Source organism: Dromaius novaehollandiae, chromosome 1 (genome assembly GCF_036370855.1).
Source record: "Dromaius novaehollandiae isolate bDroNov1 chromosome 1, bDroNov1.hap1, whole genome shotgun sequence".
Lineage (NCBI taxonomy): Eukaryota > Metazoa > Chordata > Aves > Casuariiformes > Dromaiidae > Dromaius > Dromaius novaehollandiae.
This window is the reverse complement of record NC_088098.1, coordinates 197856655-197876967: the sequence shown is the minus strand read 5'-3', so window position 1 is coordinate 197876967 and position 20313 is coordinate 197856655. Positions and strand designations below refer to the sequence as shown.

Sequence of the window (20313 nt, the reverse complement as noted above, 5' to 3'; positions counted from 1 at the left end):
AAACTTTTATCCAACCAGTGTACGCACCCACTTAAAAACTTCTGAAAGGCAGTACTGATTTATTGGGAGCCACCATCATTTCACCTGATGGTGTCATGAACATAGATCACCACTAGATGGTAGATGAGTAGCACTAATTCTACCAGTGAACTACTCCCCCATTTTATTCCTGAGAAACCCAACTGCCATACATACGCACACTAGGGCTCTCCTGTCTTCTGGCAATGTAAAAGCATCTCCTTGCATGTACTCTTGAAGTGAGAGTTTTTACAGACAGACAGATAGCTCTGGCAACTCTGGGACTCAAGAGGAGGAATAATCCCAGAGCCCCAACATTGACGCATATATGGTTTATTTTTCAAATCTTACTGTAGTTGCAGTCATCATAGTAAATAAACTTGCTCTCCAGCAGAATGACAATATTTATAACCTCTGTAACTGTTTATATTTAGTTTGTAAAGACTATGCCAGGCTTTAAAAAGTAAGATGACTTCACACACTTTATAAGACTATACAGCATGAAAGGCTGAAGTTTGAGCAACAGTAGTAATAATAGCCTTTCTTTTATACCCAAGATATGAGATACATTTAGCCAATCTGAGGTGGCTTAAAAGATTTGTCCATTTTATTTTGTAAATGGTTTTCATACTTAAACAGATCCAGAGGGATTTTTCTCCTGGTGTAATTTTCCCAGTGAACGGTAAACCCTTCTGCACTGAATCACTCTAAATAGCACAAAACCACATAACTGCATACTGCAGAACTGAGGTGACCATGTTCATTTAAACTAGTGCAGGACACTTACGACAGCTCTTTGCTGGCACTGCCAAATCATTGCACCTGCTCCAGTGCCAATCCACATGCTTTTCTCCACAGTGTTTTAGAGGTGGGCACAGGTTTGTTCCCTGAACTTACCTCAGAGATGCTGCAGTACATCTGCCATCTACTCACTGAGTGAAATTAGAAATGAGGAACAGTGAAAAGCTGGTATTTTCTCCAACTTGTCAGGGCAACATATTAAGCCCATCATGTAAAGTACTGCTGTTTGAAATATGCAGGCAAGTATCCAAATGGCTTACACCCAGCATGGCCATCGATGCACAGGGAAAACACCAGTAACAACTGAATGTTTGATTTATACTGTATCTTTCACACTATGTTGCTCTACAAATATTACCACATTCTGCAAGGATTCTACAGAAAAAGTATTTTATGTTGAATCAACACCACTTTAAACATCTACAGTTTCTTTAGAGATCTTTCGGCTCTGAAGAAATACAGCTAGACCCTGTTTAGTCTGGTAAAATCTGTCAAGACCACATGACAAGATGGTGTAACTGCAGGGTGTAATAAACTGCCCTTGAAAACGTACATGAATAGCTTTGCTGCCAAAACTTTCTTTGATATTAATGCACAAAGGAAAATAATTTGATGTTAGCTTCCAAAGAGAATGTATTAAAAGAAATAATTGCTGTCAGCATATTTTAGCAATAACAAGCTGCAATACCCATCAGTATTCAGGTTGTTTGGCATTGTTTTGCATTAATGAAGACAAAACCTGATACATAAACATATAACTTCTGAAGGAGTTTGCATTCTTCCTTACCTCTTCCTTCTTTTCTTCAGCACCAGAAGCTAAATTGAGGCTCAGCTGAGAGTGACTGCTTATGCCACTGTCTTCATTTCCATCGTCATAGTAGACAGTCTGCACAGAGTCCTGGAAGCAAACAGGATTCCTCCCCAGCTTCGGCCCAGGAACCTCCATTCTCTCCTCGCTTTCCATTGAGCTCAGGGATAACGTGCTGTGATGGTTCGGGCACTGGAAATTCATATTGCACTTGACCTTCTCTGCACTGGGACTTTGAGGTTTTGGAGCAGTTGGCCTGACGGGAATGTGAGGATTTTCAGCTTCATATGTAAACTGGCGAGTAGTTTTTGGTTCATCCGAGTCCGTGTAAAACACCTCATTGGGAAATGGACCAACATCATCCGGAGTAGGTGATGAGCTAACAGAATCTAGGATACTTGATGATGTCCTGACGCTTTTGTCTTCAGCACCAGCTACATTCATTTCAGCCTCTTTTTCCGGAGGAACTGTGGGACTTTGCAGAGAAGGTGTTCCAGGCAAGGTGGAGTCAGGGCTAGATGCTGGGGAGGTGCACCTCTTTCTGTCGTGATCTGTGCTACTGGAAACCCTGCGCGAATAGTCATCGTGCAGTCTGCTGTTTGGTCTTGTTCTCTGGGATTGGTCACTGGGAGAAGGTGCTGTGCTCTTAGGGCCATCCTTCTTCCATGCCACATCTGTAACATTACTTACAAGTTTCAAAACTCGGTCAAAATCCTTTGCCCTGATAGGGCTCTTCCATCGTTTGGACCTCCTCTCAGGGTTTCCACTGGTTTTGTCCAAGTCAGCGGAAGTAGCACTTACTGTCCTTGGTGGCATTTGTTTTTCATTTGCAACCTTGAGGTCAGTGAGGTTTGAGGTGGACTTTCGTTTGAATGAGCTTTTTTTCAGGAAGTTTAAATTATCTGAACTTTTGCTTCTCCGATAGATGATCCTGTTGTTTTCAGAATCTTTCACTAAAATTTCACAGATCTTTGGCTCTGAGACGACAGGAGATGTTGGCCTAGTACAGTTGTTATTACTCTGAGCTTTATCAGTGTCCAGCAAATTTATGCGGCCAACACCATAAGCCCGCCTGATGCTGCGTGAGCGATGAGTATTCCTCAGAAATGAATCATCGCCTTCCTCAGCATCGGAGCAATCGGAAGCTAAACCATCCACTGCATTCTGGAAATCATGCAAAGGCCCTGAATAGGAATACCTGTTAGTCTGAACTCTCACCACTGCCCCGTTTGAACCATGTTTTCCTACACTGTTCTCATTTAAGATATCTGAACATTCCCTAGTTTGAATTCCTTGGAGAACTGAAGACCTTAACTTCTTGAAAGATCCCATTTTTCTAATGGAAGACAAAGCATTCCACGTAGAAGAGTTGCCCATCAAAATCAGAGAACGAGGCCTCTCCGAGTTGGAATTAGCCCGTTTCCTAGGGGTTGAGAAAAAGCGCATGATTTTTGAAGGGCTGAGTTTATCATCTTGTATTTCCTCTTCATGACTATTGCTGGTGTTGTATCCCCCATTATGACTGACTGCGGTAGTCAGATTTTTTGGCTCTTTATTATCCATAACTATACAAGTAACGGTGGTGCTGTTTCCACAGCCATTCTGAAATGTTGTCATACTCTCAATGCTGTACGCATGGAGACGGAGGCTGTGATAGCTCAAATCTACACTGCTGTCTTCGTCAGCGGACCTTGGTGCCTGCCCTTCATTTGCGGCACCTTGTTTTGTCTTGCTTTCACATTGACTGGGTGAACTGAGCTCCTCAGACCGCACTGCCTGCATCAAGAAAACAAAGGCAACCATTAGAGAAATCTCCTGAAAAGGCCCCAACTAAGAAAAGCTTGAGTCCCGCTGTCAGAAATAAATACATACACGAAATCAAAGAATTCTTTTTAGCTGAACAAACGCACGTTATGGCGCTGAGAAGACATTAATAACTCTCTCAAAGTCTAACGGCATTCATCAGCAACCTAAGAGACTAGTATAATTTCAATATGTACTTGTTTTTCTAATGCCTAATAAGCTATTAAATTCAGTACTGTTATTGCCACATCTACACTAGAATACTAAATAAAATCCCTGGACACAGTATTTTGGAGATAAAAGAACCCCCGCAACCAACAGCCCAGGCTTCCTCAAACACCGAGAACAAGTTTACATCCCACAAACCTAGCATGTCCATCAAGTGCCACCTAATCCTCAAAGGGTAGGCAAAAAACAATAAAAGGATACATATATATCCTTTTTCCCACAGCCTGCTGCTGCTGGAAGGCTACCTGCAGGACCTCAACTCTCCTGCCTGTCCTCTAGCAGGGAAACCTAAGAGTTAAAGGCACAACAAAGTATTTTTCCCTAACCAAAGAAAACTAGATACAAAAGCATGAAGTGCCAGAAGGTAACCTACCCTGTGGTGTCCACGTGACATGAAACTTGAATTTGGGAGACTGACACAGAGCCTCTGAGCCTGGGATGCTCTGTAAAAGTTAATTTCCCGGTGTTTTGTGAAAAGCAGAGCTGGGGCTCGGCGGGACAGGCCGCCCAGGGGCCGGCAGCAGCCTTCATGCAAAGGTCAGCGGCACCTTTGGGAACCTGCCACTGGCTGCGCCGGGTTTCTCCCCCAAAACGGAGAGAGGGAACTTAGCACCGCGCTCGAGGGAAGGGCCAGGGGGCCGCCCGGGGGGAGCGGGGCCGGGGCGCCCCAGGCAGGGAGAGGTGCCCCGCTCCACACGGGGACACCGCCGCGGCGCGCAGGGGATGCTCGAGCCCATCAGGGTCTGCGCTCACCGTGGGGATACAGGCGAACAGGCCTGGCAGCACACACGGCCTGCAGTCCAAACGCCGAGCTGAATGCGAGAGTCACTGAACTCTCGGGAGTTTTGGAGACGGTGCCCGTTTGCGGCAAGGCTACTCCCTCCTTCTGGATTCGTTTTAAAATGAGGTTTTTTGGAGCTTCTTTCCCTTCTGGGGATAAAAGGGTTTCACCGTGTTGCAGTGAGGCGCCTCAAGTCTCCCTCACCGGCTTGTTTCACCCCGCTCATCCAAGGGGCCACAGCTCGAGCGGGCGCTGCTGCAATGTGGCGCGCGGCCCCCGGCGGGCGCTGCTGCGGGCCGCCCCCCGCCGACGCCGGGGCCGGGGCCGGGGCCGGGGCCGGGGCGCCGCCGCCCTCGCGCCTTCCCCGCTTCCCGGCCCGCTCCGCAGCGCTGCGCTGCGCCGGCTGCGGGTTTCCGCGCGGAGAAGGGGGGGGGGGGGGGGGGGGGCACAAGCAGAAAAAGTTGCTAGAGAGACGGCACCCGCGGAAAGCACGGGGAAACGCGAAAGACAGCAGAGGGGGAAAGAAAGAAAGGGAAAGAAAGAAAGAAAGAAAGAGGGCGCGGGGATGAACAACCCGCCCTGCGCACCCGCGCTGCGCCCCTTACCTGGGGGGGGCCGGGGGGCCGCGGCGCCGCCGCCCGTCCCGCTGCCGCCGCCCGCCGCCGCCGCCCGCTCCCGCATCGCTATGGCAGCAGCCGCCGCCGCCGCGGCGCAGCGGGGCGGAGGAGGGCGGGGAGCGCTGCGCGCACGGCGCCCGCGGCCCCCGCGCTCCCGCCCGGCGGGGCGGAGCGGGGCGGAGCGGAGCGGCCCGGCCCGCGGCTCCCCCCGCGCTCCGCGGGAGGCTCGGCCCCGCCGCGGTGGACGCGCTCGGCGCCCGCAAAACCCCGGTGCCGGCCGCCCCCCGCCGCAGCGCTGCCCCTCGCCCTGCTGGGTGCGGGTGCGCTGCCCCGCCGCGCCTCCCGCCGCGGGTGCGGGCCCCCCGGCTCTGCCTCTGCCCTAAACACGCCCCACATGGCATAGCGCATCCCAGCAATCCCCAAAATACTTGAAAAAAGCCTCCGATTATCTCTCATTCCTTTTCACCCCAGCAAGATACGTTTTGCAGATAATTTCATATTTTAGAGCAAATCAACCTAAAACATAAAAATCTGTTCTATTTAGTGCTTAAATTGTACTGGGGGCCCTTGTGTTTGTGCAAATTTCTCACTGGAAGAGAAATGGATTAGGAAATTCCTACTGCAGTTTGCTTCATTAAGCTTAAAGACATCAGTGCTGGAAAAGAAGTGCTTGCAAATGTCTCTCAGACATACGTGCTTGCTTCCCAGGCTGTCTTTGTGTCCCAAACCTGGACAACGCTTCTGCTGTTTGTCACTGTCCCCCAGAGTTAGCAGTAAAAACAGCATTTTATTTAGCATTTTTATTTAGTGCTCATCCACTACAGAAAAACGTTTGCGAGACTGTCTTACACACCCCCATGTTACGACTCCTAACAAAGAGACATAGCAACCGGTAGACCTTGCCCGAATAGTTCACTTTATAAGAATATTTCTGCACTGGAGCTGTAGACGTAACTAAACCAGCTTTACCGTAGCGCAGGTCAGAGGTGCAGTGAAAGTGGGGCAACTCAGAGCGCACAGCAGAATCGTTTCCCTGAGGAAGGATCCGGGGCCGGCAGCGCTGCCTCTCCACCGAGAGCCGCGTGGCCGCGACCGTAGGTGCTATGACTGCACCTCTGGAGAGCAGTGTAGACACTCTCAGAGGCAAGGTGTCGTCAGTGGATGAGGCGAACAAATGGGATTAAGAGATGTCAGTCAAATGAGGTAGCGAGTGACCCTGGTAGTGACCACAGGACTCTCAGGCACGCAGCAGCCGTGGTCACAGGTTCCCGCCAGCCCAGGTCTTGCTGAGCTCTACTTCATGGTATGGTGCTATGGGAGAAGTGAGTTTTGAGGAATGACCCGAAAGGGGGTAAGGTAGTTGCTTTGTAGTGTTGGACCTGGGAAGCAAAGGGAAAATGGAGATTAAGGCTGAAAACGCTGACGCAGTCAGGAGACGGTCAGTGGGGATCCCAGTCTGTAGTCTGTGTCAGTGTGGGACTACTTGGGGGAAGGTCTCACGTAAGTGCAGACAAGAAGTATCTGCTTCAAGCCTTGGAAGAAGGAAGTCTCCGAAGGGAGACTCAGTGAAAGGAGTGAAATGGCCAAGAGAATGACTTTAGCAGCGTCAGTAAGGGAGTTGTTATTTCATTTGTAGGAGACAACAAGTAAATCAGAAGTCTCCTGTAAAAGCACTTTCAGTAAGTATTGTAAACTTCTCTCACAGATTCTCTGACTGAACATCTGGTATCTCTAGGGGTTTTGCGCTGGTCACTTAAAAAGCTTCTAACAGCCTTATTCAAACCTGATTTGCAACAGACCTTCCTCTCCATAATTATCTCAGCTATACCCATCACATTACTTTTGAATATCCTCTTTTATCCAGAGGCCTCCTTGGAGAAGGGAACCCCTAGATCCTCCTGTGTTCTCTGTCTACCGGCTGGACAAGAAGACAAAGCAGAAAAAACTACTGAGCTTGTGCTAAACTGAGCCACTAATTCAGGTCTCTCCTTTATCCAACCAATAGTGGTTTTGAAACTTCTGAGATTCCAACATCTTTGAGACCTTCACCCTTGTTTTAAATATATCTGAAGCTCACCAGCAGGCTAAAAACTACTTGAGTCAGAAATGACAGGCGAGGGTATTGACAGACTGGCAACATGCTCACGAGAACTTAATTTCCATAGGAAACCAAGCTAAAAAATTCACTTTAGAGGATGATGTAAGACTATAATTGTATGTAGTATCCTGCAAATGTTACAACATTTAATAAAGAGAATACTTAGAAAATTGCAATTACCAAGCAAACAGTATTTAGTCAGATATTTGACAAGTGTCTAAAAGTAGCTGCTATAGTTTGCATCTTCCAGACCTGTTGCCATTCCACTAGTAGCATGATAAAACCCACTTGTAACTCTTGCAGCTTTCCTGAGTCAAAATCTGTCCCTCCGTGTGTGTGTACTGTTCCGTGGAAGCTGTGTGTGCTGTATCTGAGGACAGGAGTAACCTCCTGTAATGGAGATTAATAATTACATGAACCTTTTCTAAACCTGAGTATGTGTTTTAAAGGCTGGGAGCTAGAAGTGTATATAGTATTCAAGTGCAGTTACACCAAGGTTTAGTAAAATGATGCAGAACTAAATTTATCCATAGGGCTATACCACAGGAAAGAAGGCAGATAACTCTTCTGGCTGTAAATTTGAACCACTTCTCTGTTTTTTACAATATTTCAAGAAAAACAAGATGTAGTGGCAATATTGGCCGTTTTTCCTGTTTTTTCCTTGCTTGAGAGGATTAACATTATTTGCCACTGTTTGAAAAGATGGAAGTAAAAAAAAAAAAAAAAGAAAAACTGAACTATACCCTGTTATTTACAGGTTAATAGTTTAGCTCCAGATGAGTAAAAAAGATGCCATTGATTCAGTGGTTGTGCCAGGATTATAAATTACGGTTGACCAAGAACAGTAGTTTACGAACAGAAGAACTCTAAGAATAAATTCTGGATTGGTGTATGCATGAGAGTATTAATAATTGCCTGACAATGGTCATCACACTTACAGCAACAAAAATGAAATGCTTGTTTTAGAAGCTTTAGGTCTGTAATTTAAAAGAGGTTTAATGTGCATGTGACAAGGAATGAGAAGGATTATTCAAAATGTAGTATACGTGGGAAAGGATTATAACAAATGCTACATGGGAGAAAAAAATAAAAGGAGTTTCGCTGCCGAAGGAACAAAAGCCAAACTTTTAATTGTGATCTCTTTTTAGCTTTCTTAGAATATTAATTGGCACATTTTAGGAGTTACTATGTAATAAGAAAATCATTCACTTAAATCTCAAAAGTCTGAAAGGGAATAATTCTATTTAGTTAGTTTAGAAAGTCTCTCTTCTACAACTCTGTTATTTATTTTGTGGTTCTTTAATAAATACTTTTCAAAAGTCTATTTTTAAATAGTGGTTTAAAAAATGTACTCTCAAGTGAGCAAGAAAAAAGAAAAAAAAGAATCAAAAGGAAAAATCTCAGAAAACATGACAAAAACATTTGTCATACTTTACCAGCTATTGGGCAAGATGGCAGGGGAAGTGACTTTGTAAAAAATACTCTAAAGAGCGACTGAATTTAATTATGAAGATGTAGAATTACTGAGATAAGAGATCCTTTTGCTTTAAATGACAGTGTCTTTTCCAGGCTGCTTTACAGTATTTAGTTAATGCTGCAGCTTTGCAATTTGCACGTTCCTTTTACATCCCAGGCGAACACTCACATCCTGCAAGCAATTAACCTCCCAGGCATCTTTACACATTGACAGGTCCCACTGGGGGAATTAAGCTGAGTCATATATCTATTGGAGTTAAAGGCAACTCCCCCACTGGCTTCAATGGAAGGGGGATCAAGCTCTCAATTTGTACAGTGTAGAAGTGCAGGAAAAGTAGTATGTTTGTGTATGCAAGTTCAAACCAACATATGCTGCTAATTATTTTAATCTGTTTCTTATATAAGCCGTGTTTCAAATTCATGTAGGATTTTTCCATTTGTATGTATTTGTAACCAAATGAATAATAATAAACTGAAAGGGATTTTCCAAATTCAAGAGCTCTGTCATCCTGGCACTGAAAAAATCCATTCCAGAAAAAATGAATCATGTTGCTAAATAAAATGCTCAAAGCACAGCTGGGGTTAAATTGCTGGATTAACTTCTTAATTTGACCAATGAAAGTCATTGCTGTCAGCTGTGTAGGTACTTGGTACACTACTTTCTAATGGTTCACTAAAGGCCAGTTCCTGTTGCATTTACTTTGCTGTGTGACCTTAAATCACAGCCAGTGCAATATAAAGGCAATGAAAGTGAGAAAAGTTTGTCACAATTTGGTCTAAATCACAACATGACTATTTTTTTCGCTGTAATCATTCAAAATCCTCTTTCGAATGTGCTCCGTGAGGTTGTCGCTCTGCTCTCCTGAGCACAGAGCTCCGATTTAGGGAGGACACAATAGCCCAGCACACTGACACTCTCCATGAAAAATGACCCTTGGGTACCAGGTTACCATTATCCCATCTCGGAGCTGCTCTTACTCACCCACCTACCCCACTACAGCTGCAGGCAACTTAATGATGGCTTCAGCCTTTGAGGCCAGGAGAATGCTATTTATAACCCTGCGGAGCCTGACTGTGACGCTATTCTTTCCCCCGGTCCTCGAGAGGCGTTATTCAGGCAGCATGACATGAAGGGATGGCTGGTACTACAGAAGAGCAGTTTTCAATAAACAGATCTTTGTGTCTAAACACAAAGGAGACTTCCAGTTAGCAATTAGGAAGGCCCAATTCCACCTTTGTTTTGTGTCTCACAAAGTATAAGAAATAGGAAGGAAAATGGCCATGGAGATGCAAAGTAGACAGAACTGGCAAGCAAAAGAGGATTAGTCAAAAATTTTAATTTTCCTATACCATATATACTTTTTTTTCTTGAAAAAAGTTATATGAGACTTTCTGTTAAACAGATGTTCGTTAAATTAACACAGGCTTCACGTGTTGGGATGAAAGCGTACAAACTTGAAAAGAGGGTTGGAACTGTCCCTCTTTGCAGCCATTTGTTTTCTCTCACATTTTCTGCTTTATCTGCCGACCCTTCCTATGTCACACCCCTCGCCACCGTGGCTCACTGCCCTACAGCCATTTTTTTTAATATATAATAACATGTAGAAGTGACTACTAAGAGCTCTTCATCAGCTTTCCTCTCCAGCCACTGAATCACCCCACCATCCCATCCTGGCAATTTAAAACTGCGGCCTTCCTGAATTACCCAGTGAAATGAAGGTGCCTTGTTAGGTCCCCAAAAGGCCAAAATAAATAAATGCAACAATAAATTGGCCCTAGAGAAAGGAGCTTGAGGTGTTTCAGAGCTGCGGCCGCCCGCAGCAGGCGTTTGCAGGCTGCAGGCTAGGGGCGGGAGCGAGCGAGCAGCAGAGCCCCGGCGTGCTCGGTTAATATTTGCACATGAACCTTGGCATGGGCCGGGCTTTGGGTCGTTTTATCTGCACGTGGCCGTGCTGGGCGCCGCTCTGGGGCTGGCCACGGCGAGGCAGGGTCTGCAGTGCCCGCCGCGCTCGACCCTTGCTCAGACCGTGCAGCTCTGCTGAAGGGAGCAGGGCACGGCAACGCCGCTGAGGTCCAGAGTCTGCTGGAGACTGGAGACGACGGCAACGCTTCCATGAAGGCGTGCTTCATTGGGGTGATGACACATCAGTGAAAGTTAGGCAAAGTTGTGTAAGATCAACTTGCCTCTGATGTTTATTGTAATAAAATGACAGGGTCTCAGGAGGGTAACTGGCCCAGGGTGACGCAACAGCAATACCCAGCTGGTCTCGGAGCGGCTGTTTACCTCCGCCAGCACCGTGGTGGCGGGGCAAAAGGCGCGGGACAGTTACAGCTTTTGATACCTTCATGAGAAGTCAGAACAGACAGTATCTCAGTAAGGTTAAAAAACGGAGAAACAAGTGGCATTTGGGGGGAGAAGGGGTTTTTTGCTTGTTTGGAGGGGTGGTTAATTTGTGGAGGCTTCTATGCTTCCAGGCCATCTTTACTCGTATGCATCAAGAAGCACTCAGGTTTTTTCAGTTAGCGTCAATACTTTTCTTTGTTTAGTTGCCTTGTTCAATGGCAAACGTACTGTCTTTGTTACAGTCTAAACTAAAATTAACATTCACGGGCACATTTCTTGTGCCAAAAGATTGAATTACCATTTCTACCATGCTTCACTTTCTACTTCAGAAAAAAAATCCTCTTGCTAATTCCACCTCTGGTTTGTCAATAACTTCTACTTTTTGTTGGAATCTACTTTATCAAAAAATCTTGTAGAATGGAAAAGCTATAAAAACATGCAATTAGAGTAAAGTGGATAACAACAAAGTGCTACAACAACATTTATGTGCTAGGAATATCTCCTACAATAATGTTGAGGACTTTTCAATGAAAGATGTGCTCTGAATTTAACCTGCTTGAAGACTTTAGAGTAATGAGAAATCTTTAGCTAACACTCACTCACCCCTGTGTCTCACTGGTGCTGTAATAACTAATTACTTTCTTCATTAATAACACTAAAATCAAGAGCAATTTTTTAAAACATGGATGACTGCATTTTAGCAAACATCTGTTTATTTTGGCAAGAAATTAAGTTACCTGATTTTAAAGATGCAGAAAATACACAATGCTACACGTTGGAAAACTTATTTAGTTGTCTGGCCATGGAATCAGGTATGCTCAAATTTGCAAATTTTGGATTAACTTACTGGTCTCATTAAAAACAGCCATACATATTACATTAGATACCTTATCAGCAGTAGTAAAGAAAATCTCCTCTTACAGCCTGATAAATTATTTGTGATATTATAATCTGTTTCTAGGAAGCAATACAAATATTACTGCAGGTCTATAGGAATTGCAGTTGCACAAGTTAGTCATTCAGCTACACCGAGGATGTAAGTGGAGGGTGTTGGTAGTATTGGCACAGCTCATTCGTATCACTGGAGCCCTTAAAAAGCCAATGAGCCTATGCACATTTTGGCTAACTGAGATTCTCACTGGCTGGCTCAAAACCTGCTGTGTGAAACATGATACAGCTAAAGAAAGGCCTTTAAAGAAGTGTCACAACAGATTTTGTGCAGAAAGCAATGGGTGATTTCAGTGTGTGTGTACATTTCTGTAAGCTTCATCTTTTTTTTTTTTTTTTTTTTTTTTTTTTGGAACCGTTTCAAAGTGGCAAAGCTGACAAGCTGTCTGCAAAGGAAGGCAAACATCCCCTGAGCTTTCTGGTTAACACTCATGCATGCTATGAGCACACCTCAGTGCAAGCAATACAGAGATTTTGGTGGGGAATCAAAAGAAGATTTTTTAAAGATCAGAACATTGGAATCGTGCAACTCTCTTACAATATAACAGCATGGAAGAAAATCTAACTTAAGTAAACTAAAGTGGAGCTTGTTATGTACATCCAGGGTACCAGATGACATACTTGCCTGAAATATGAGTGGACTGGAATCAGTGACACAAGCGGTCATTATGGCTGCTGGCTTATGCACCTGTATTCCTATGAGCAGAGGTTAAACAACTCTGAATTTTACCAGCCCCAAAAGTAATGCTAAATTACCTGAAAAAGCAAAGCCCGCATCTCAGGCAGGAAAGCTGTCTTTGGGGCTGGGGCTGGGAAGGAGGGATTCTGGATTCTGTTTTCGCTCTGACCTTTGCAGCTCAGCATGCTTTTCTCAGCTTAAGTGCCATGCGCGTTAAAAAACCTGAAGATAGGAGTAATGCTTTATAACCTACGGGCCTGCGAGGACAAATCCATCAGTGCTCCTCTGGCACCTTGATGCTTATGGTGATGAGAGCTGTTAGAAGCGTACATACGGAGAAAATAATCCATTATCTACTCATGCAGCAGACAAAGGCTAAAGTCCAGCTTTCACAAAGAGTTCAGACTGAAGTGCCTGTTTCAAGGCCCAATTGCCTTTTTTATTTTGCCGACGTCCATTAATCTTCTGAACTGGAGTCTGCAGACCTGACTAATAATTTATGCCTCGCAAGAGCACGGTGTAGCTCTGAGCTGAAAGATTATATTTCCTTGCTACAGAAGTTAATTTACGTTGATGAGCTGTCTCGGCTTAAACACTCCAAGCTGCAAAACGAACGCTTCAGCTTCTGTCACTCACGTTGCCCCTTTCCCAAAGGCCTTGCTAAAATTCAGGGTAAGCGAATCTACTCAGGAAAACCTTAGTGGCCATTCCCTCAGCATTCGGGGGTGCATAATTTAAATACCCCACTAGAGGTGCGAGCTAGATTACCAGCTAGTTTCTAGCTCGTGAGCAGGGTTTCCCACCCTGGTGTGAAAGGGAGGCGATCTGCACCTTGCCTAGGAAATATGAACTGCAGCGCTACCCGAGTCAGGTCTCTTTCCACCTCTCGCTTTTCATGACGTAATTGCGCAAACTTCCTATTTCTGTGCCAGGGATGGAGGAGTTGTTTTGCCGTCTCCTGCTATCGCACGCTGACCTGGAGATGCCGTTGTGGCCGGAGATGCCGCGGCAGCCCGCAGTCTGCCTGCTGCCCTTCAGCTCCTCTCCAGCAATCCCCCTCGGCTCTCGGGATGCTACAAGTTGTGGCTTGAGCCAATCTAGTGCAGATACAGGGCCGGTGGGATGTGGAAGTGCCCTCAGCTAATTCCACGTGCTGCATTTCGAAGCGCTAGGGTGCCCTGGGTGTCAGCACGTGCGGGTGTGACGTGGGCGTGTGGGGTGGTGGTGGTGTTCAGCAAAAGAAAGACAAAGAAATGCAAAATGGCATGGCAGAATCCCAAGCAGGGAGTATTTTTAAGTGTCTTCTCTGCAAAAGTGAGAAGATGAGAATATGATAAACAGAGTTGTTTTATGTAGCACTATTGTGTAAAAATCAGAGATTAAAATCGGTCATTAAAATAAATAGAGATTTTAATCTGCTTTGCATTCAAACCCCAATTCAATTTCCAGTCCAGCCTCACCACAGACATAATACACCAGTGCAAGGATTTGGGGACTGCTGTGTACCTCGAAAAGCACCATTTATAAAAAACTCAGTAAAGAAGCCACCTAAAATTCCTGTTTTTTCAATGCAGAGAAAATATTGGTAGGCCAGTCTATGCTTCAATAGTTATTTGTCCTCATCGACAGGATGAACAATGTGTAGAACCTGGCCTTTAGCATTGTACTGAAACCAGCTTGTTGAAAACCTGTTTTCCCCAGTCTCCGAAGCAGCAGGGAACAGGGCCTCCCTGTTCTGCACTTGCAGCCAAGCCGTGCGCAGCATATGTTCAGCCGAGGTGCTGGTGACACCCCCTGTCAGCATCTGGTAATTTTCCTAGTGCAGGCAAGATTTATATGAAAGCTTTAACTCTGGAAGTCCTGAAGATCCATAGATAAATACATGCCAGAATAATCTTTTTTTTAACCACAATCAGACATGCACCATTTTAACAAGCTGGTTTCAGCTGATGGTGGTATCATCTTTATATGTTACCATACCAGCTCAAGAGAAGATGCTTGATTTATCTGAAAGCTGGTTGTTGTTCAACTGATAAACTGTTCCCATTCGGTATCCAGTGTTCAATCCTCCAAATCACAGATGTTGCCACCTGAGAAACCCTTTGAATAACTCATCATGTTCCATGTGCAATATTCTACATCTTGATTTTCCAACACTTACCAAAATAAAACACTTGGAAATAGTTCAGATTTGACTATGGCATTTTTCTTTGCTCTGAGGTCTAAGCACAGCGGGAGAGAGGGAGTTCAGACTCTTCAGAGAAGGAAATCCTACATAAGGTTTGCAAGAAGAGGTAGCAAATGTTGTTATACCATTTGATATCCTAATAAAGTATATTCTCGTCTCCTACAAACCCTGTTCCTCTTATTGCTCAGAGCACCAAAGCTCCAACAATGTTACTACTGGAAACCAACACGTGATTTATAGTCAAATCTCATTTTACTGGAACCTCTAAGCTTTTCAGAGCTTATTATTCCAGATTTAACCTGGTCTTAAATGAGAGGAGAGGGAAATCCAGGGTTTACAGAAAGTATTAAACTTGCACACAGCTTTGTTAACACATACTAATGAAAGAGAATTAGCATACAGCCCCAGCCTGATTTACCCTAATACAGGGACTGTTTTCCGAGGGAGGATATTGAGTGCTTGTGACTGCTTTCTGCCGCGATACTCCTACCAGGCATCATGTGGTGCCTTCATCCCACCCCGAAAGGTTTGCAAAATGCTCCATTGTCATCAGCAGCCCCCTCTGCCCACATACACTTCAACCTGCTGCCCCGCTTTCCTTTAAGGGCTAAACCACTCTTCACTTCTCGGTGTCGCTAGCTCAGCTAATTGTGCTTAAAGATACACAGACACTAACACTAAACACTAAAGACTCCTAAAACCCTGTGCGCTTTCCCATTTTTTGCTCCTTCCCAGAATCTCCCAGCAGCCAGGTTCACTGCCATTGCTCCAAGAAAACTGGCTCTCAGCAAGCTGCTCCATCAGCAGTCTGCGCACATACCAACTTCATATATTGATTTCAGTTAAAGCACATCACTGAAGCTGTGATCTGGCAAACATTTTACAAGTGTGGCTCCATGCTTAAAATCACCCCATCTCACAAGATAATCCACACAGGAGTGTTCGCACAACTGGTATTTAACTTGCAGGCCAAAGGCCAAGAGTATGATAGCTTATTTTGAAAAGATATAATTATTAACACAGAGATACGTCTGGAGTAAGAGAGATTCCTCCAGCAGCCCCTAGCACAGACCCCTTCCTAGGTCTCTGGCCAGCCTAAGGTCTGACAGCAAAATTTATTTTTTAGCTCCTAATTAGCACTATTAGAAGCGATTCCAGGCCCCAAGACAGACACTACCCCCATGCTTGCTGAATGATGGCAGTGCCCTTAACGAAGAAGGCAGGGACTGCCTTTTCGGAAGCAAAATTTCTTGCTTGTGAGTGGGATTGCAACCCATTGCTTAAAGGGATCAGGTCTGTGTTTTTCCCTGCAAACAATGGGAGATTATGGACTTCATCTACACATGAAATGACGAGAATAACATTCTAGATACAGTATGTTGCAGCACGTTTTCTATACCAAATACATCTGAATTTACAACACAGACCACTGCCAAGCTCTTCTCCTGAAGTAAGTTTCAGAGAAAAAGTAATAACTAATACTGTGGTTTGCACAGGGTCTTCAATGTCCTGAGCCCACTGAAGTACATTTTGCCACAATATATTTACTTCTTCTGGTTTCCAAGCCGTAAGCAACCAATCAGCTGAGCACCTTTCCATAACACCTTCCCTTCAGAAACCCTGCCGAGCAGTGCCGGGCAGCAAGCGGAGAGCCCCCGACCACCGACCACCATTAACTGCCCCAGGAGCTGGGCAAGACCAGCCGGCCAGGCGTCTCTCAGCCTGATTACTGAAAAAGATCATGCAAATGTCTTCAGGACTGCAGACCAGCAAGCAGGGTTAACGCCGGTGAATCTTTCCCCTGGTTTAAATGCCAGAGGAATCAACTTTAACCGGTGTGTACAAAGCGGTCCTTTGTGCAGCATGCAAGCGCACCAATGTCTAATGCCCCAACAGCTTTGTGAGATGAGCTGCACAGATTATCTGCAACTGCAAAAACCCCATGCTCTGCAGCAGAGGGGCAAGGCACACTGCAACTAACACACAAAAGATTAAATATTAGTCTCAGTTGAACGGTTTTGCACTTAATTGGAGCAACCAATAAAATCACAATTGTAAAATATAATGAACTATCACTGTACATACCTAAATGTTTATGTCTTCCAGCAGCCATTAACTTAGAAATCTGTTGTTCTGGATAGGATCTGATCTAACCGTATGAAAGTCCATTGCACAAAATATTGCACAGTTACAGTATGAACCTTGTTCCAGAAAACCTGTTTGGTTTTTGTAAGAGCCTGTTGTTGCCTGGATTCAGGGCTGAATTCTGCATGGCGCTGAGTGCCTTGTAGTCTCTCCAACGCTGGTGGGAGTGAAAGGGACTCAGCACGATCCAAAAGCATTCAGCACCTTGCAGGATTGCGTCTGAAGTTAATATGTAACAAATGGCTGCACAGCAGTGTGTGAAATCAGCAAGTTAAACATACACTTAAAATAACTGTAACAACAGGGAAGCATATTTACATGGGCATTTCATTAAAGTCGCTTTGTGCTCAGCAGTCTCATACGCAGTATTCTTACATATTTACCATAGGAAAGCAAAAGTTTGGGAAGTGTTCTGGTACGTGTAAAACGAAGCAGTCAAGGAGTCGATAACCTGAAGTTGCAAGTGGAGACTTCCAGTTAAGTATTGTGCAGCCCGGGAGCTGGTTATTATTGCCTGGAGGCTGCCCGGAGCAAGCTGCATCTGACGGCGTGGACAAAATGGAAGAGCAAAAACGGCATGTGCTAAATACTCATCCACAAAAATTGAAATAACAACAAACCTTAAAACTTAACCTTGTGGTTCTAGTATTTGCAGCTGTCAGCAACAGAGTGAAACGCCAAAATCGAACCTGGTAAAATACTATAGCAAGTGACAGAGGCAGAAAACAAAGGTTAAATTATGGCTTTGAAGGCTTGGTGTGCAAAAGGCACTGGAAGTACCCTGTTGAATTATCACAGTGGCAGAACAATACAGTGAGGAAAGGCTGATAGTTTAACACCTGCCACAAAAATATGGCCTGTGCTTCCCTGCTTTTTCTCCTTGGTGTACAGAGGGAGCAGTGACACGATCCTAGGGATCCCCATTTGTCTCAAAAGCTGTTTGGCATTGCACACAAAAATGTAGACTGCCCCCGCTTCATGCTCTTCAGTGTCAGTAGGAACTGCGCACCTCCCTCCTATGTATATAGGAGACAAAGTAATATATAAGAGAAGATCTGATAGGACATGGTTTGGTCTTCCCTTCTTCCCAGAAAAAATAGCAACTTCCAGCTTCACTGCTGCATTTTTTTTTTTTCCAAATCAGGATAGCAGGATGTGGAGAATAACTGTGCAATCCTAAATGCAAGAGAACACTAATTCAAAGAGAAATGGATTTTTGTACTACATTTCTTGGAGTTATTCTGTGAATAATCACAAAGAGAATATTTAATGGCAATATTACATTCATCTCTTAAAAGCAGAAATGCCAACAGATTTACTTAGTAGTAGATTTACATATCCCAAGATCATTTTCAAAACCTAATTGACAAAAATTAATAATTTATAATGAATTATGAGACTTCATATATGTCTCATACACAATAATTTGGAATTCACATATTATTGTATCCTAAATTATTAGTTACATTCATTTTAGCTGAAAGCTCTGCTGGAATCTCAATATGAAGCAAGTTAACTATGTGAGAGTATAAGGGTACAGCTACAACTCCACAATGTTTGACTTAAGCTCAGAGCTCCCAGTGAAAAGGAGAAAGCAAGTTCTTCACTGCAGTAATCTTCTCATGCAAGGTTGGGCTTTTACCATTTTAAGCCTTCTGAGATGGATAAAATATCCGCTGAAGTTAATGGGACATTTTCTCTGTTTTTATCAAGCTTTAGGTAAAGATTATCATAAAGGCTAAGTCCTAATAGTTTCCTCAGTCTCAGATCACTCACCAGGGTGCCCATCCATGGTGTTGCCATATGAATGTTGACTTAGATCATGGTGCTGGGAGGAAGTTACGAAAATAACATGCTCTGCTTTGTGGTTTGAAATTTTATGAGAAACGGGAATGCAGATGACACTACAGGGCACAAGTGGATCTCTAGGCAGTTCACAAGGACGAAGTAAGGAATCAGAACTCAGAACACAGAGGAAAAATAAAAAGAACAAATGACAGGCAAAAACGTGATAGACATCTGGTATTCCTGCCCATGAAGCCTTGCTTGTGCTTAGGATATCAAATGCTGTTATAGAAGACAGAGCAAAGTTTAGAGAGCCATATAACACTTAAATTTCTGAAGCGACTAGCAGCAGAGTCTTGTCTAGTTTTAAGAGCTCAGTAACTGAAATATCTTGATGAGTTTCCTGCTTAGAGAACAATAGATCATTGTATTTTGTACCTCAACTGTATCTGTAATCTCAGAATCTCAAAGGACTTTACAAACTTGAATAAGTTAAACTTTACATGTGGATGTGAAGCTTTATGTTATGCCTATTATAACATTTCTTTTTTTTTCCCCAAATCTTTCCTTTGATTTTGAGCATTTTTCAGGTCATTAATGAAGACGTTCATTACATAAACAGTACTAGCCCCAGTATCCACCACTGGAGTGCACCACTGGTACCTGGCCTCCAGCTGGACTTCATGCAGCTGATCACAACCCTTTGAGTCCAGCAGTTCTGCCAGTTTTTGGTCCATCTCCCTGTCCATTTACCTCGTCCATACTTCATCAGTTTGTCTATGAGCATGTTATGGGAGACAGTGTCAAAAGCCTTGCTAAAGATAAACAATATCCATTGCTCTCTCCATGTCCACCGAACTAGTCATTTCATCATAGAAAGCTATCAGGTTGGTCAGGCATCATGATCCCCTTCAAAAAATCCATGCTGACTACTCCTTATCACCTTCTTGTTCTTAATATGCTTGAAAATGGCTTCCAGGAGGATTTGATCCACCAGTTTCATGAGCTCGAGGTAAGGGGGATTAGCCTGTTGCTTCCTGAATTCTCCTTCTTGTCCTTATTGAAGACAGGAGTGACATTTGCTTTCTTCCAGTCCTCAGGAACCTCCCCCAGTCACCAAGACCTTTCAGAGATCTTCGAGAGTGGCCTCACAATGACACTGACCAGCTCCCTCAGCATTCGTGAGTGCAGCCCACCAGGCCCCATGGACGTGTGTATATCCAGTTAAACTGATCACTAACCTGATCTTCTTCCACTGAGGATAAGTGCTCCATGCCTTTTCCACTGGTCTCAGGGATCTGGGATTCTTGAAGGCAAGTCTTACCAGTAAAAAGCAAGGTGAAGAAGGAATTGAGTACCTCGGCCTTTTCCATGCCCTGTGTTGCCAGATCACCAGCAGTGGACCCACATTTTTCTCTAGGCTTCCTTTTGCTGATGATATACCTGTTGAAGCCCTTCCTGTTGACCTTCATTTCCTTCACAAGATTCAACTCCTGAGAGACTTTGGCTTTTCTAACTCCATCTCTATATACTTAGGCAGTGTCTCTGTATTCCTACCAGGTCACCCATCCCTGCTCCCACCTCTTGTATGCTT

General features: G+C 44.4%; 1 protein-coding gene across 6 annotated transcripts in view; it reads right to left on the bottom strand.

Annotated features, from left to right (window-relative positions):
- SPATA13 (spermatogenesis associated 13) overlaps positions 1-20313 on the bottom strand; it is a 205004-nt gene that overhangs the window by 47027 nt on the left and 137664 nt on the right. For 3 of the 6 annotated variants that reach the window (XM_026108836.2, XM_064504999.1, XM_064505002.1), the window contains one exon: positions 1607-3403. In XM_026108836.2, the coding sequence (XP_025964621.1) occupies positions 1607-3403 (1797 nt within the window). Of the gene's footprint in view, positions 1-1606; positions 3404-4411; positions 4551-5044; positions 5204-16874; positions 17075-20313 lie in introns of those variants that run through there. The other 3 variants (XM_064505000.1, XM_064505001.1, XM_026108838.2) reach the window with 3 other exon arrangements.